The sequence below is a fragment of the Hakea prostrata genome, chromosome 2 (genome assembly GCF_041222555.1).
Source record: "Hakea prostrata isolate BN-2017 chromosome 2, UWA_Hpros_2, whole genome shotgun sequence".
Lineage (NCBI taxonomy): Eukaryota > Viridiplantae > Streptophyta > Magnoliopsida > Proteales > Proteaceae > Hakea > Hakea prostrata.
In genome coordinates, this window is record NC_142601.1 from 46,462,702 (window position 1) to 46,478,259 (window position 15,558).

General features: G+C 38.3%; 1 protein-coding gene across 2 annotated transcripts in view; it reads left to right on the top strand.

The window, feature by feature from the left end:
• Positions 1-962: 962 nt before the first annotated feature.
• Positions 963-15,558, top strand: part of LOC149024499 (uncharacterized) — a 29,369-nt gene continuing 14,773 nt past the window's right edge. Inside the window, exons 1-3 of one of the 2 annotated variants that reach the window (XM_089144726.1) lie at positions 963-1,317; positions 2,208-2,257; positions 11,634-11,749. In XM_089144726.1, coding sequence (XP_089000852.1) covers positions 1,071-1,317; positions 2,208-2,257; positions 11,634-11,749 — 413 coding nt within the window. In that variant the 5' untranslated portion in view covers positions 963-1,070. The remainder of the gene's footprint in view (positions 1,318-2,207; positions 2,258-11,633; positions 11,750-15,558) is intronic. The other variant, XM_089144727.1, reaches the window with a different exon arrangement.

Below are 15,558 nucleotides of genomic sequence, written 5' to 3' on the forward strand. Positions count from 1 at the left end.
AAGGAATGCTAATTCTGTAGCTCACTCCTTGGCCCAGGAATCCCTGGCGCTTGAGACGGCATTAGATTGGCCTATTTCCACTCACTGGTTGAAGGAGCCTGTTCCTCATCCAGTTTCCATGTCTTGTTCTTAATCAAGTGTTATAAAAAAAAAAAAAAAAAAAAACTTTACCTCAGAGTAAAGTCAGCCTAGCTTTGTAGCGTAAGTCAAAATGTCAAGCTAGGTTTCGCACACAAAAGGAAAATGTCAAGCCAGGTTTAGCAGCATCCACATTCCCACCTTCGCCTCGCCGCGTGCGCCCACCATATTTTGTCGGCGCTCTCTCACCAGTAGTGGGGTCCACATAAGAGTTAGTTGCGTATGGAGCAGGAGGACTGAAGCGTACACACCAGATATTTTCTTGCTCCAGATCTACCCACGCGAACGTATAAAAATTTCTTGGCTCTTTACGGGTAAAGTAAACCCCGCCTAGATTCAAAAAGAGGATACGTTAACCGCCGCCAAAATACGACACGTGCTTTAACTGTTTTCTTTTATTCTCTCCGCCGTATGTGTCCTCGTAAACCCAATTTTGATCAGCAAAGGTCCTCATGCAAAGTCGTCCTTCACATCGTCAGATTAGAATGAAATTCAAAACAGTAGACCCCACCTCAAACTACCTAGAAAGAAACACCGCAAAATTCGATATTCTCACGGAGGGAAGCTTGACCATCTTCGATCACCACAAACGGAATAGGGAGGTATGGGTCCCACGACCCTTGAGTAGAGAGGATCGTGGCCTCTCAATGAGTTTGATCGAACGCAAGGGTTGGCTCTAAGAACCGTCCGTTAAGCATCTAGAGTGTAAGCGTTTCCAATCCCGTTATATGGGAAAAGTTTATGGGTGGGACACTTACTATACTGGCAGTGTATAGAAATTCGAAATTCTCTTTCTTCCCAATTCGGATACGGTGGCGTAGAGTTTTATCATTCGTCCCTGCAGAATAAAAACCCTATTATTTTCTTGCGGTCGTTCTCTCTCTGTTTCATCATCTTTGTGCCCGGGCTGCGAAGAATTTGGGCTTTCTTCCATGGCTACGGCGGCGGGAGGCGGATATGAAGGAGGAGCCGGTGGGAAATTTCGAAAACGACCGTTCCGAAGACAGACAACGCCATATGATCGACCAGTGAGCGTACTGAGCAACCCTGGGCAAGGAGGGAATAATGGGTGGCTTTCGAAGATTGTGGATCCAGCTTCCAGAGTCATCACCCGAAGTGCTCAGAGATTTTTCTCTTCTGTATTCCGTAAGCGTCTCACAGCACCAGAGAGGGTTTCAGGTTTGTTTTCTCTTTCTGTGCAGTTCATTGAACAATTGGTTGCTTTTTAGGGTTTGTTTTTCTTTAATTTTTTTATATTTTATTTTGGTTTTAGGGTTTGGGTGATTGGGTAAGAAATGCTGTAGTTGATGCTTTCTCGATCAATCAGTTGAGATATCTTAGTGACTTTGATGGGAAGCATCATTTCTCTTTTTATGCAGATATTGTTGGACACTGCTGAGTTCAATGCCACTTTTTGAGAAGTTATTTTCCCTTGAACTGGTTGAATTTCCCATAATTAGAGCCTAATGAGTTGTATAATAATCATTGTAATAAGAAGAATTGCACATCTTAAGTTCACGGGGACATAGTTGGACTTCTTTTAATAGGTATATCAGCAGTTCATAGTTCATGCCTTTCAGTAAAGGAGCCTCATTCTTTCACCCCTCCTTTCACCCCAATGCACTAAAACAAAGACAAGAACCAAAAAGAAAAACCAAATCAGGTTTTGCCTTTATGTTTCTATTTACCATCATGTTATTCCAGTCTAGTGCCTATTGTTTAATGTTGGGTCTGTTAATGCTGTTACAATAATACCGGGCATGAAAATTTGTGCTGCTCTTTACTGAACATAATTTGAAACATTGAAGTTGCTACAATGATTATATATGCGGGAAAAAAAAAAGAATTATCACTGCCATGGAATTGTCTTGTAATGGATTTTATATTTAACCTTTAGCTGATTCTTCTCCCTGATTGAGAGTTGTTCTTTCTTTCTATGTGTTTTGTTTACTTCTTTGGTGGTTTCTCGGGTGACCTTTTCTACTTTTCATTTCTGTATTGATGTATAGCGCTATGTCTTTTTTAATCTTCATTATTGTGATGTTATTCTTTACACAATTGTTATTCAGCAGACACAGACCGTGAACCGAGTACTGAACCTTCTGAACCAGTTTCTACTGTAAGTCAGAATCTTACTTCTTATTATGTGTAGTTAGTGGAGCTCATTCATTGTGTTTGATTCTGTTTATCGTCAGATTGACCTCAGTTTCTTAGATGGAATTAGGTTTAGATATGTCTGCAATAATTGTTCAAAATGGACAAAATGTCCACCCCACTTGCTGCCTCATATTTGGATTTTGATGTGGATTAACCCTTATACTGGACTAACTTGTTTCATTTGTCCAATCCCAGTAGCATTTGATTTGGGAGTTAGACTTGACTTTCAATGTCTCCAAAAGATTGAAGTCATCTTGGGATTAGTTAGTGTCAATTTTATGTAATGCAATATTGCAATCTTTGTTTTTTAATAGGACCATCTTATAATTTAGTGCAGCTTTCAAATAGCAATGTTGTAAGTGATGATTTTGATTGGATAAAGTTATCCATCAACTTTCCCTCAAATATGAACACTTAGCTATATGCTCTTACTGAATCAAACAAGATTCTGAGTAACAGTATCTATCTACCAGTACTGAAAAATCAAGAGATGTGTAAAGCCTGACATATTGTTTTTCTTGAATACCTTCTTCTATTTACTTAATTCTGGGAATTATTCACAGACAACAGAGGGGAGGAGTTGAATGAGAGTGTGGATGAGGAATGGAGTGACATGAGGGATGCCTTAGATTATTCAACATAGGTAAACTATGAGACATGCAGAATGTGTCCTTTATAAAGAGAAAATCAGAAACATATCTAATGACAATGATGACTGATGCAGATACACTTTCTTGACTGACCCTAACCTAACCTGGTCCCAGACCAAGATTAACCCATCTGGTTTAAGAGATGGGTGAGATATGTAACATAGACAGAGTGAGAACCATGAGATATCATTGCAGAATGAGTTCTTTGAAAGAGAGAATTGGAATTTTAGGAATGTATGTTATTTGGGAAATAATGGACCCGCTTGATAACCCACCAAAAAACAGTTTCTGGTGTTTCTCGCTTCGAGAAGCAGAAAAATCAGTTGAAAGCTGTTTGATAAAACTGTTTTGTTTCGCATGATTTTGCAACATAAATTGATACTTATGAAATTTTTTGTTTCGAGAAACACTTTCATGTTGCATTTGTTTCTCAAAGCAAAATTTGGTTGTGGGTTGTGTTTAAGCAAAATAGTTTTAGAAGGAGTATTTATGGAATTTGACACTCTAAACATAACAATGGCAAATTTTATTACAATTTCCAAATTTGTTTCAACTTTCAAGAAACAGATTTGATCAAACACCGGGTATTTTTTCTACTTCTAGAAGCAAGTTTTACCAAATGCTTGAAAGAGTGGTTTTGCTTCCAGAAACACCCAGATTTGTTTCTAGTGTTTCTGGAAGCAGAAACATTTGGTGAGTTATCAAACATGTCCAATGTTTTTGTTTATGTGGGGCAGGTTTTGAAGCAGTTGTTGGTCAACCAAAGTTGTAGCCTGAGGTCAAGGCATTGAAACTGCCTCTGAGCAAAATTGCTGATTAAGGCTGCAATAGCAAAATTTCCCCTGGACTTTGCTTGCATAGAAGCCTTTGGCAGTGAGTGCCTACATGGTGCGATATTAGATCAGTTCAATCAGTTCCGGTCCACCCAAAAGAACCAGTCTAATGGGTTTTGGTCCAACAGGAGTGGGTCTTAATTAAGTACTTCATTTCAGATTTTTCAGTTTTTAATTATGGTATTTTATTTGTTTTAGTACTTCTATCTGAAAGTGTTTTGGACTTTGGTTTGGAGTCTGTTTTGTGATCTATATTTCAACTAGAATTTGGGTTTAATCCCTTTAAATGGATCGTATTAGGATACAGTTGTCAGATTCAACAGATATTAGCTGAGTTTATTTGTTTGTGAGATTTCCCCTCTCCCTATCTCTGCTTCCCCTTCCTATTCTTCTAACTCTCCTTCTGTTACAGCCCACCATTGTGGACCTATGTTAGGCCTGCATCAGCCCATTCGCCTTTTTAGTATCTTTGTTTATTGTATTCTATTTTATTTAGAAGTTAGATGGTAGGATATTTGGTTCCTAATTCCACTTGGTTTCCTTGTTTGAACTAGTATCCTAGTTAGAGAGTTAGTTTTATTTTGGGAGTCTTTTGATTTCTTTATAACGATGGAATCCCCCACTGTTGGTGATGGACTTAAAAATTAAAATATGAATTGAGCTTGTTAGATTTGTGAGTTTTTATATATATATATATATATATATATATATGACAGAATCCTCCACAGATGGAGATTGACTTATTATATGAATTGAGTTTGTTAGATTGTGAGTTTGTGTTTGTCAAGAGCCTGTTTGGCTACATGTGCATGTGCACCCCCCCCCCCCCCCCACAGGCCCTTTTCTTCTTCTTCTTCTTTTACCATTCTCTTTGTGAAGCATGCCGTAGGAGATTATCTGTTGTGTCTGCATGCCTTTATGGCTTTAGATGTTCTATCAAGAGATGGTATGGATGGTAAGGAAGCAGTTGCTGAAAAAATTATTATTGTAACCTACGATGGAAAAATTGGATGTTAATGAACTTCTGAACAAGAAAAGATTATCTCCAAAAAGCTGGGATAATCTCCTTGTACATGCTCTAGAGCCATGCTTTTCAGGCGACTCCTTTCATGGGTAGCATGGCAGATCAGATATGGTATGTCTGAGTTATTATGGATTATTTATTTTTAGTTGTAGTTATTATTCTTTAGCGGGTTATTAGTTATCAAGAATTAGGTGGTTAGAATGTGAGTAATGATGCGTTGTAATAATGCATGGAAGGAGAGAAGTGGTAGGGGCTACATTATTATTTGGAAGAGGAAGTAGATTAAGTGAGTCTGGCTGACCATCCATGTAAGGAGCCCTTCTTGTTCTTATAGAGCAATGGCACATGCATCTAGTATTATCCTAAAATATCTCTGGTTTGAGATGAGGCAGGCTTGCTCTACTAGCCCCCTGCGGTTTCTACATATCTCGCCATTCAAGATATGTAAGTGTTTACAGAAGTGGCTCTTGTAGTTACCAGTTTGGTGGACACAAATGGATAAGCTTGATGAGGATGAGGAATCTCTCTCTGAGGGTTAGTGTTTGATTAGTGTTGCATGAGGTGCTTGAGAGACTAGCTCAATTGTTCTACTGAGAATGTTTTGACTCTGCTTTCTAGCCATGTAGACAAGCTTGGTTGTAGTACAGGTAGCTGGTTGACTGGATCACCACCATCGTTCACTCCAAAGCTGGTGGATCAACTTTCTATGTGCTGATGGAAATGAAGACACTACAAGTTGGGTTCTTTTAGTTGAACTGTTTTCCTGTTTCCATCAAATACTAGAAGAAGAGTATCATTGTCTTCTTTCCACTTGGAAGGAGACGCCTGATTTTGGTTCTCCACATGAGATAGAGACCATCACAATTCCAGGATTTCTTTGCAGAGTTGATGCTGCTGCATCAAGTCAGACCTGTCTGAATTATCAAGCGCAATCAATAAATGCCCTCCAAGTTGGTACCATACCGCAACATGGCTGGGCAAGCTTGGTAATAAAGCTAGAAAACAGATATGAATGGATAAGCTTGAAGAGGATGTAGAATCTTTCTCTAAAGTTCAATGTTTGATTATGAGTAAGTTGAATGAGGTTCTTGACAGACTTGGTCAATTGTTTGACCCATACAAAGTGAGGGAGATAGTTCTTTCACTTTGCCTCCAAGCTATGTAGACCAACTTGGGTGTAGTATAGGAAGTGGATTGAGTGGATCATCACTAGCAGTCACTTCAAAGTTGGTGAACTTTCCATGGTTTAATGGAAATGATGACACTAAAGGCTGGGTGTGTCGAGTTGAACAGCTTTCCTGTGTCCATCGAACCTGGAGGAAGAGTGTGTAGACTAGCTTCTTTGCACCTGGAAGGAGAGGCCTAGTTTTGGTTACAACACTTCCAGCAATGGGCAGTACTTTTACAATGGGCTGCATGTAATTCAAAATTTTAGGATTTCCTTGCAGACTTGATGATACTGCAACAAGTCGGATCCATCCAAATTATTGACACAATTCGATAAATTGCTTTCCAAGGTTGTGAGCCTGTATCCCTACATCAACAGGCCAGCATGCTGCTCCTTATTGGTTTAAGGACGACAAGTAAGGGCTGATGTAATGATGAATTTCACTAATTCACCTTCTGCAGCCACTATAGTTTCTTTTCCAGTTGAAGATCTTAATTGATGTAATTTTTTTTTCCAACAATTGAAGAAAAAGGAGAAGTGACCTCTCTAAGGAAAACCAGCCTGAGAAGCTCTTCTCTTCTACTGAGCAGAATAACTTTGGCTGAGTTGCAAGAAATAAGGCCAAAGGGGTTATATAACTGCAATGAGCAGTTTGTGCTGTGATATTGCTGCAAGAAGTTGATGCAGTTTGGCTGCCTAAAAACAGTCTCAGGTGTAATGACTTCTGCCAAATTGCAAGGAGTCCAAAGTGGTTGACTTATTACTGCGACGAGCATTTGTGCTGTGATACCACTACAAGAGGCTGGTTGCAGTTTGGATGCCTGAAAATAGCCTCAGGTGTAGCAAAGGTGTAAGGAGTTGACCAGCACCAAAGCTTGTGCATAGTTTGGATATTTTAGAATTTTAATTAATCTTTTAATAATGTATTATTCAGAGTAGTTTGTTTAGAATTACGGTTTATGCGAGCTGTACTCCTAGTTGTATCATGAATCATTAATTCTATTCTGAGTCTGAGTTTATAGAAAGTTATGTCAGCCACAGTGGTTATATATAGACATAATTACACAGTTGAGCCCATGTTTTGATTAATAAAAGTTTTATTTTGAGTATAGGATAGCCCATCAACATTTTCAAGTTTCCCTGAGCTTGCTGGTTCGATTTCCATTGTAGTTGCTGGAATTTCCTGCAAAGCCAAGGAAGTCTTCAAGCCTTAATGTTTCTGTTCTTCTACAACCAGCAAGTTAAATCACCATCATCCCTCATCTTCTTCTTCTGATACTTTACTACCTCAACTCCCAACTTCCCCTTTTGTTTTATTCAAATTTTCTTGAACTAAATCATTCACAGCTCATTCCTGCCATAAAAATACATTTTCTTTTTTTTTATTGAACAATCCCCTGATCCTGTAGGAATGCGATCCTGATTGCAACACCATCTCTGGTCCTTTCTGGGATAACTGCCAGAATCAACTTCAGTTCTTGCCAATGACTCCCCATGACATCTTGACAGAGCATTTGAGATTGGTTGCATTTTTACCAGCAAAACCCTGGATTTCCGCATTCTTCAGTTTCCAGGGATGCAAAACTTCACGTACAAATTGCTGAAACTTCTAATCCAGCAATAATCTACCATCCATGAAACCCCAAATCTTCGTGATGACTCCCTCAAACTTCACTGATAAAATCTTAAGGGATTAGGATGCAGGTCCTAAAGAGGATATGGTGTGAAAATTGGCTAAATCTGATTGCTAGTTTGAGAGTCCTAGATTCAGAAGGAGTTTGAGTCCTTGTATGACTTCTATGGTCATGGGTCTGGAGGATTTAAATGGAGCTGTAACTTGGGGGGAAATGTAGGCCCAATATGGCGGAAAGGTTCCTCCAAGTTTCAGTCAATTCCAACAGTCAGATTGGCATAGGTTTGACTTGGAAATTTTGGAGATGTGAACCCGAATTCAGCACCTTGCTGAAACTCTCACTTGGGCCCCAAGGCCTGGTGCATCTAGGGCTTTCTGAACCCTAAAAGAGGTAATTTGGTCAATATCAACCCTAATTATCTGCTGGAATTTAATTTTGGAATTTATTTCTTTATTTTTAGAGTCTTCTTTTGTTTAGTAGTCTTGATTTGATTTGTGAGTTGAGTTCTTAAGTCCTTAGGAGTTTCTCTTATAAAGTTGGACTCTTATAGATAAGTTGGACTCTTTTATTCAAGAAGAGTTCTTTTAATTTATGTGGTTGTTAATTAGTTGTACAAGGGTATCCTAACCAGTCTTCCAGTTTGAGTTAAGTTCTTTTTGACGTAAAGCTATAAATAAGCCAGGCTTATGGTTGTAAACTTCAGTCTACATTGAATAAAGAATTAAAGAACTCTAGTGGGAAATTGAGTGGTGGCGTTCTTGGGAGGGCCATGACAGATTCTTAGTTTCTTGATTTCAAGTGCAGCAATCTTTCTTCAAGAATCAGCAGTAATCTTCATGTCCAGCAGCTTTTCCAAGTAAGTGTACATCCCCAGCCCCTTCCCCTTCAAGCCTAACCCACTGCAGCCCATCCCCACCCCTTCTCTTTCTTGTGCACGTAGGAAACCCCCCTTTTCTCTCTATCTTGCGGCAGCCCCTGTCTCCCCTTTTTGTTTTCTTATGATTTTTATGTCTTCCTTTTATTTTCTGAAACTTGTGGCAGAATTCAGGGGGGGGGGAAGGAAGGAAAAAAAGAAAGAAAAAGAAATAGTAACAAAAGAAAGAAAAAGAAAAGAAAGAAGAGGAATAAAACCAAGATTCTTGAAAGAGTCTTGGGATTCCTAGCAAAGGTATAGTAGGTATTCTAGGGCTTTTGTACTGTCAAAGTATGCTGAAGAAAGAAGAGGAATAAAACCAAGATTCTTGAAAGAGTCTTGGGATTCCTAGCAAAGGTATAGTAGGTATTCTAGGGCTTTTGTACTGTCAAAGTATGCTGAATATGAACTCAGATCTGAATTCTTATCAGAAGTTGGAATTTAGACTTGAATTTTCAAATCCTAGGACAACCAGGAGTTGGCTTGGGTTTGGGAATGGGTCCAGGGATTGGGGAATAGCTGCTGTCCTGCAGTTTCAGCACTATCAGAGCACTATTTCTGCAGTTTAGAACTGATTCAGATAAGCAGGTTTGGGTTTAAAGTGTTCTAGGAATTTTCTGGAATTTCACAAAATTCTGCAATTTCATCTTGGAGAAGATGAAGTGCAGAACATCTGTAGGCCAGAATTTAGGGCAGCTTTGGGGAAAACAGGATTAGGACTTGGTTCTCTAGGTTACTGCAATTCTAACAGGGGCTGGATGGATGGATTTGGGGCTGGGAATCAATGAATCCTAAAGGGGCTGGAATTTGGTGCCGTGGGGAAGAGGGAAGGGGCTCTAGGCTTTGATGGAGGGACTGCGAATGCAGGAAATTGAAGGGGAAGGGGCAAGGACTAGATGCGATGGGGTTAGGGGTATTTTCTAGCTCAGACAAGAGGGGAAAGGGGCTGGGAAAGGTGCGTGGGGTTGGGGAGGCAGAGGAGAGACTTGCATGGCTGGGGATGGGGCTAAGGCTTACTTGGGATGGCTTGGAGACTTGATGGTGGCTGCTGTACTTGCTGTTTAATGCTTCAAACCTTGATTGATGGGATGCTTGCGTGAATGCTGGAATTATCTCAGAAATACTCTCAAAGACAACCGCAAGGTCCCCCTCAAAGGAAACCTGCCACACTCAGACAATTAGACACTCAAAAGTTTTAATTCATCAAATCTGAAAATAGCTTACGATGAAGAAACTATTTAGCCTAAAATAACATACTCAAACTCAACTTGGGAGATCCTTATTAGATAAGTATTCCCTTACATAACAAACTGGACTCTTATAAAAGGAATCAAAAAGACTACGAGATTTCAGCCCTTGGATTGGAATCTCATTACATGCTTTAAGTTATCTATTTAAGGACATGCAAGTTATATAACTTAAGACCCAAGCAACCAACTTAACATCAGATTGGACTCTTTCAAACACAACTTCAACTCACAATTGACAACTCAAAATAAATCCAAATTAGACTCAAACTGACTCGACGAAATTCTGAAATAAACCCTAAATTAAATTGAGGACTAAAGTGCCCAAAATACCCCTCCAGTAGGGTTTGGCCAGCCTATGGCGGCTTCTTGGATCCATCCTGGGGGCCCCACTTAGGGTTTTGAATAAGGAGTCCCTGTGTTACATCAGGAATCCTATTAAATCGTTCAAAGCAATGAAGCAAGTAGAGGTTAATCATCTTTAACAATCTCTAATTTGAAGCAAATCAGCTTATCTTTATTAAACTCCTCTCTCTCTTCCCCGTTTTAACGCTCTCTACTTATCTATATTAAGCCCCTCTCTCTTTCCCAACTTTTTAACTCTCTATTTTGTTTGCTATCCATGATAGCTAAGCATTCACACAAGTAGCCTTTTGTACATACCTCCTATTTTGTTCCTTCCCTTGTTAACTTAAGATTTATTAATCTACAAAACTTCCCTCGACTCACTGTTTTAGTATTTTAATATCTAGGTGTGCTTATAAGTGATCTGAACTGGGTTTTTGGAAGTTGGAACCATGGGTTGTATTGGTATGCTGTTCTCATCCTTCCAAAATGGCTTGTTGCAACAGGTCCAATACATATAAATGAAACTAAATTACTCACAGTTGGTCTAGAAATGTTATAAAGAAGACTTAAAAGGATTAGGTATGGTTTGAATTTTCTTGAAAATAGATTTAAAATTCATATTAGTAATTATCTAATCTGATAAACAATGAATGGTATGTTTACTAAACAGCAGATGAATTTTGGTGAAAACCTATGGTAGACCACGAAAATATCAAGCTAACTATGGTTTTTTTTTATCACTCTTGAAATTGTTCATAGGCTCCCTTCACACATTTCATCTGGTCTCCGAGCAATAATGTTGTTCCTCTTCAATGTTATGATGCTTTCTTTGTTGACCTCTCAAGATCAGGTGTTATTACAAAAGTTAAGTCCATTCCAGTTATTCTGGGGGCCCTGAGATATGATTTGATGCCTTAGTAGGTTTTATATCTCCCACATGGCATATTGAACAGATGTTGCTAATCTATTTGATTGGTCTCTAATGAGCTACAGAATGCCAATCAGTGTTCATTGTGAGATCTTGGATAAATCTTCTAAACATATAGAACCATTTTTGGATTTGCATCTTATCATATTGGCCATGACTTGGTCAAAGCATGCCTCTAAATTCATGAGCTTTGCTACTTCATGAAGCTGAAAGGTTGCACTTCAAAATGCAGCATGGCTACTGCTTCACAGAATTATTCTGAAATTGTATAACTGCAACTCGGTCCTTGTTGCTTGCAGCCTCAGTTTTGATTAATACTTGTCTATATGCCCAATGAGCAATTGTTTGGTTATTGCTGTTCATCAGCTCCTGCAGTTTTAGTCAGATAAATTTTTCTCCTTTCAAAAATCTGAAAAACATTTGTTAGGTTTTTGAATCAACAGGGTTCTTTTTTTATCCCATCATCAGTTCACTTTTGCTTTCCCAATTTGCCAGAAACTCAAGTTATACTCCTGCTATCAACTCTCTTTTTTCCATGCAATGTTGATTCTGTGCTAAAATCATTTTCTTTTATCCAAAACTTTCTGTGACAGAATCCTTGTGGCGTACAAGAACCAGTTGCCAATGGAAATGATGACGTGAATAATCATTCTGATAACAGTGGGATTGGTAAGCTCGAGCAGATTCTGAGGCAAAAGACCTTTACCAGGCAAGTATTTATAATAATGAGATTTTATGATGCAAATCATTTTTGGCTGCCTCACGCATAGTTTACTAGAGCATTTTTTTTGACAACAAGGTGTTTTAGGAGGCCCAAAGTGGTGGCCAGATTTTTGTATATGCAGAAAATGTGCACTTTATGTCTCTAATTGACAGCAAGGCAACATCTTCTGTGCTATATGATGCCTTATGGGCTGAGGTTTGCTTTGTTGACATTTTGTATTAGATTCCTTTTTTGGGTTTTTTATTTTTATTTTTATTTTTTTTATAATGATCAAGGTTTATTCCACAACACTACATACTATTGGTGGTTTACATTGTTGCCATGAAATGAGAGTGTGAGATCATTTTATGATTAAAATTACAGGGTTAAGAGGGCTGAGGTCATTTGTAGAATACTTTCGTAGTTACATGCATCTTACTCATTTGTCATTATGCTATGTTGCTCTTGTATTATGATGAGATGAACTTATGTTTTTTTTTCTTTCTTTTTTTCTTTTTCCCTAATGATACTCTTGTATTATTGTGACTCTTTGATATTTCTTTAGCTTAGAATAAAACTATACAAGTTTAATTATGTTATTTATGCTACACAATTGGTCGTATTAAAAAAAGTACAGTAGAATGCTTGTTTGTGAATGCAATGATACGCCTTTCTAGTTGCCATGGCGCTTAGGGGAAGAGCCCTCAAATGCTGTGGTTGCTTTGGCACTTTATTAAAGGTCTCATGTGAAGTTCTATTTCTTTTTCCTAGCATCTTTTGGAAGTCTGCAACTGTATCTAGTTATAATAAGTGCAGGCTCATTGTTGCATTTGCATCTGGTTATTTTGATTTTCTTTTCCTCACTGATGAAATGAGATTGCTTTGTCTCCTTCTGTAATTTCTTTTTACTGTTTATCTCTGACAAATGCCTGAAGAACATGCAAATCTATTTTTGTATTTACGTGCCATATCTGCAGTGGGATCTCTGATCTGGCATTCTGGAGTTCCAGCACCCAGTTTGAATCATTTCTCGGCCCACCCAATCAACATGATTCTAAATTTTTAAGTGAATGAAAGCTTGGGAAATAACCGAGGTTTTAAGGGGCAGTAGTTAGAACAAGAAGGGCAAGACACAAAAGGAATTAGTATTTATTGTTCAGGAACAGATTAGGTAAAAACATAAAATAAGGACAAGTGATGAGTTGGAAATTCTGGGAGGTGGTATTACTATTAATGCAAAGGGGATGATATGGTAACAAATACTCTCTTTAGAGAATTTATTTTATCAATGGGTTGAAATTATGAAGGGTAATTTTCATCTGGACCCCTTGAGGTTTGGTCCATGTCATTTTTAGTCCAAATAAATGGATACTTTGCATCTACCTCCCCTGAGGTATCCAATAAGATCAATTAAGGACAAATTGTAATTTTATGATGAAAATACCCTCACGTCTATTCTACCGTAAGATTTGCATCATGTTTTCACAATTAAATCCAACGGTGAAAATCAAAAGAGTGGGGTATTTGCATTTTGTAAATTTATAAATTATTAAACCTTTGAATATAAAATCAAATAGTGTGGGTCCACTTGTAAAAACTAATTTTTATTTTTACATTTAAAGATTTAAAGTTTTTTAATTTACAAAATCAACCCCTTATTACTTTATGTACTGTGACATTATGGAGTATGATTCTGAACAAAATTTCCTGTTGTTATATGTTGTTGAGATTGTAGTGCTTATGTAGTGCTTATCCCTGTGTACATACCCAATTAATAGATCAGGGAATGAAGGAAGATGCTCTGTTTTTCTATGCTCTGTGAACTTTGCTTCTCTGCAACTTGCATCCTTGACGCTGCTGACTAAGCAGTAAGCACAACCACCTATCTTCTTCCACCACCGTCGTCCTCACCCTTCCTTGCAACACCACTCCATTCCAGTTGCGAATCTGTGGTGCGATTCCCCCAAAATGTACTATTTTTCCTACAAAAATCCAAACCTCTGCCCCTATGATAGAAAACCAAGTTTGAGGTTTTTCTTTTTTATCTCGAAGACCTGCAGATTTGACAGTAACTAATGCTAACAACGAAGGACGACCGGCGATGGTTCTGATTTCGGATCAACATTAATAAATCGGATCGATGTTCACTAGCTCGAAATGGATCCAGGTTCCCGAAAGACACAAACTAACTGCACATGAACCAAGAAGAAGAAGAAAAAGTAGGGAAGAGCAGCCTTAACAGAATGTGAAAAACTTCAAAAGAAAACCCTAAAAAAGACATAGAGAATGAAGAGAAGAAAAGAGAAAGAGACTATACTACTAGTCTTCGTCAAACTCAAAAGGAGATCCACTAAGGACACGACCCAATCACTCATCGCCACCGGAAATGGTGGAAACAGAAACTCCCGGCGGACCCTGGTCGTCAGTAAAAAATCTGAAAGCCATTAATGAGGTAGGAAAAGCTAAAGCTACTACTAGTACCTGGCCATCACAATGGATGAGGAATGAGAGAAGGACGGCCCACAACTCTCTTCGTTGCAAAATGAAGAGGGATTTGGGAGTCTGGTAGATAAAGGGGTTGATTTTGTAAATTAAAAAACTTTTAAATCTTTAAATGTAATAATAAAAATTAGTTTTTACAAGTGGACCCACACTATTTGATTTTATATTCAAAGGTTTAATAATTTATAAATTTACAAAATGCAAATACACCCACTCTTTTGATTTTCACCGTTGGATTTAATTGTGAAAACATGATGCAAATCTTACGGTAGAATATATTTGAGGGTATTTTCGTCATAAAAATCACAATTTGTCCTTAATTGATCTTATTGGATGCCTCAGGGGAGGTAGATGCAAAGTGTCCATTTATTTGGACTAAAAATGACATGGACCAAACCTCGGGGGGTCCAGATGAAAATTACCCAATTATGAATGAATGAAGGTTTAGGGTTCCTAGGGTTATTGAAAATTTAGGGCAGCTTGGGGATTCTTGTTTAAACTAGGGTTTGGTTGGTCTGATTCGGTTGAAATTGAGAGGGAAGGTCACTAGGGTTGTGGGGATGAGGATCCTAAAATTTGGGACAGGTCTAACCATTTATCTGGCCTTGAATTTTTGGTCTCAGAAAAAGTGCAAAATTTCAAAAAAGAAAAAAAGCTATGGGGCATGGGGTCTAGGGGAAGAAGGGTTTCAGTCCTCCTAGGGTTCCACCCGTGGTTTTTTTTTTTTTTTTGGGGGGGGGGTGGTTGGAATGGATTGAATTGTTGAAGGTAGGGGCTGTCGTGGATGATCACTGAAATAGCAGGTCTTCAATGGCTGCTGCAAGCTTGTAGAGAAAGCTTATTGCAGAAACTTCAAAATACCTAGGCCGTGGGCTTCCTCCTAGGAACCCACGACTCCAAACTCTTCCTTTAATTGTATTCTTTATTCAATAATCGTCAACTGATTTGTTACATAAGTGGAGGGCTATATTTGTTGCCTTTTACAATGAAGGAAATCTACTAGGAGTCTAAGACTCAACGAATATGAAACCTACTTATACTTAACAAGGGAATTCTATTTGAAGTAGAATTCCTTGTCACACTAAGACTACTCACAGCTCGAAGAGTAAATCTAATTAGAACTCCCAAACAAAGAGGCTTGCAAACTTAAATTTCCTATTCTAGAAGGAATCCAATTGAGAATAGACTTTCAACTAGGACTTTTAATTGGATAAAGACTGTTATAACTTGCTAACTATGGACTCTTAAGGACAAAACAAAAATAAATATGGACTCCTAAAATTTAGTTGAATCTAATTAGATCATTTGGCTTC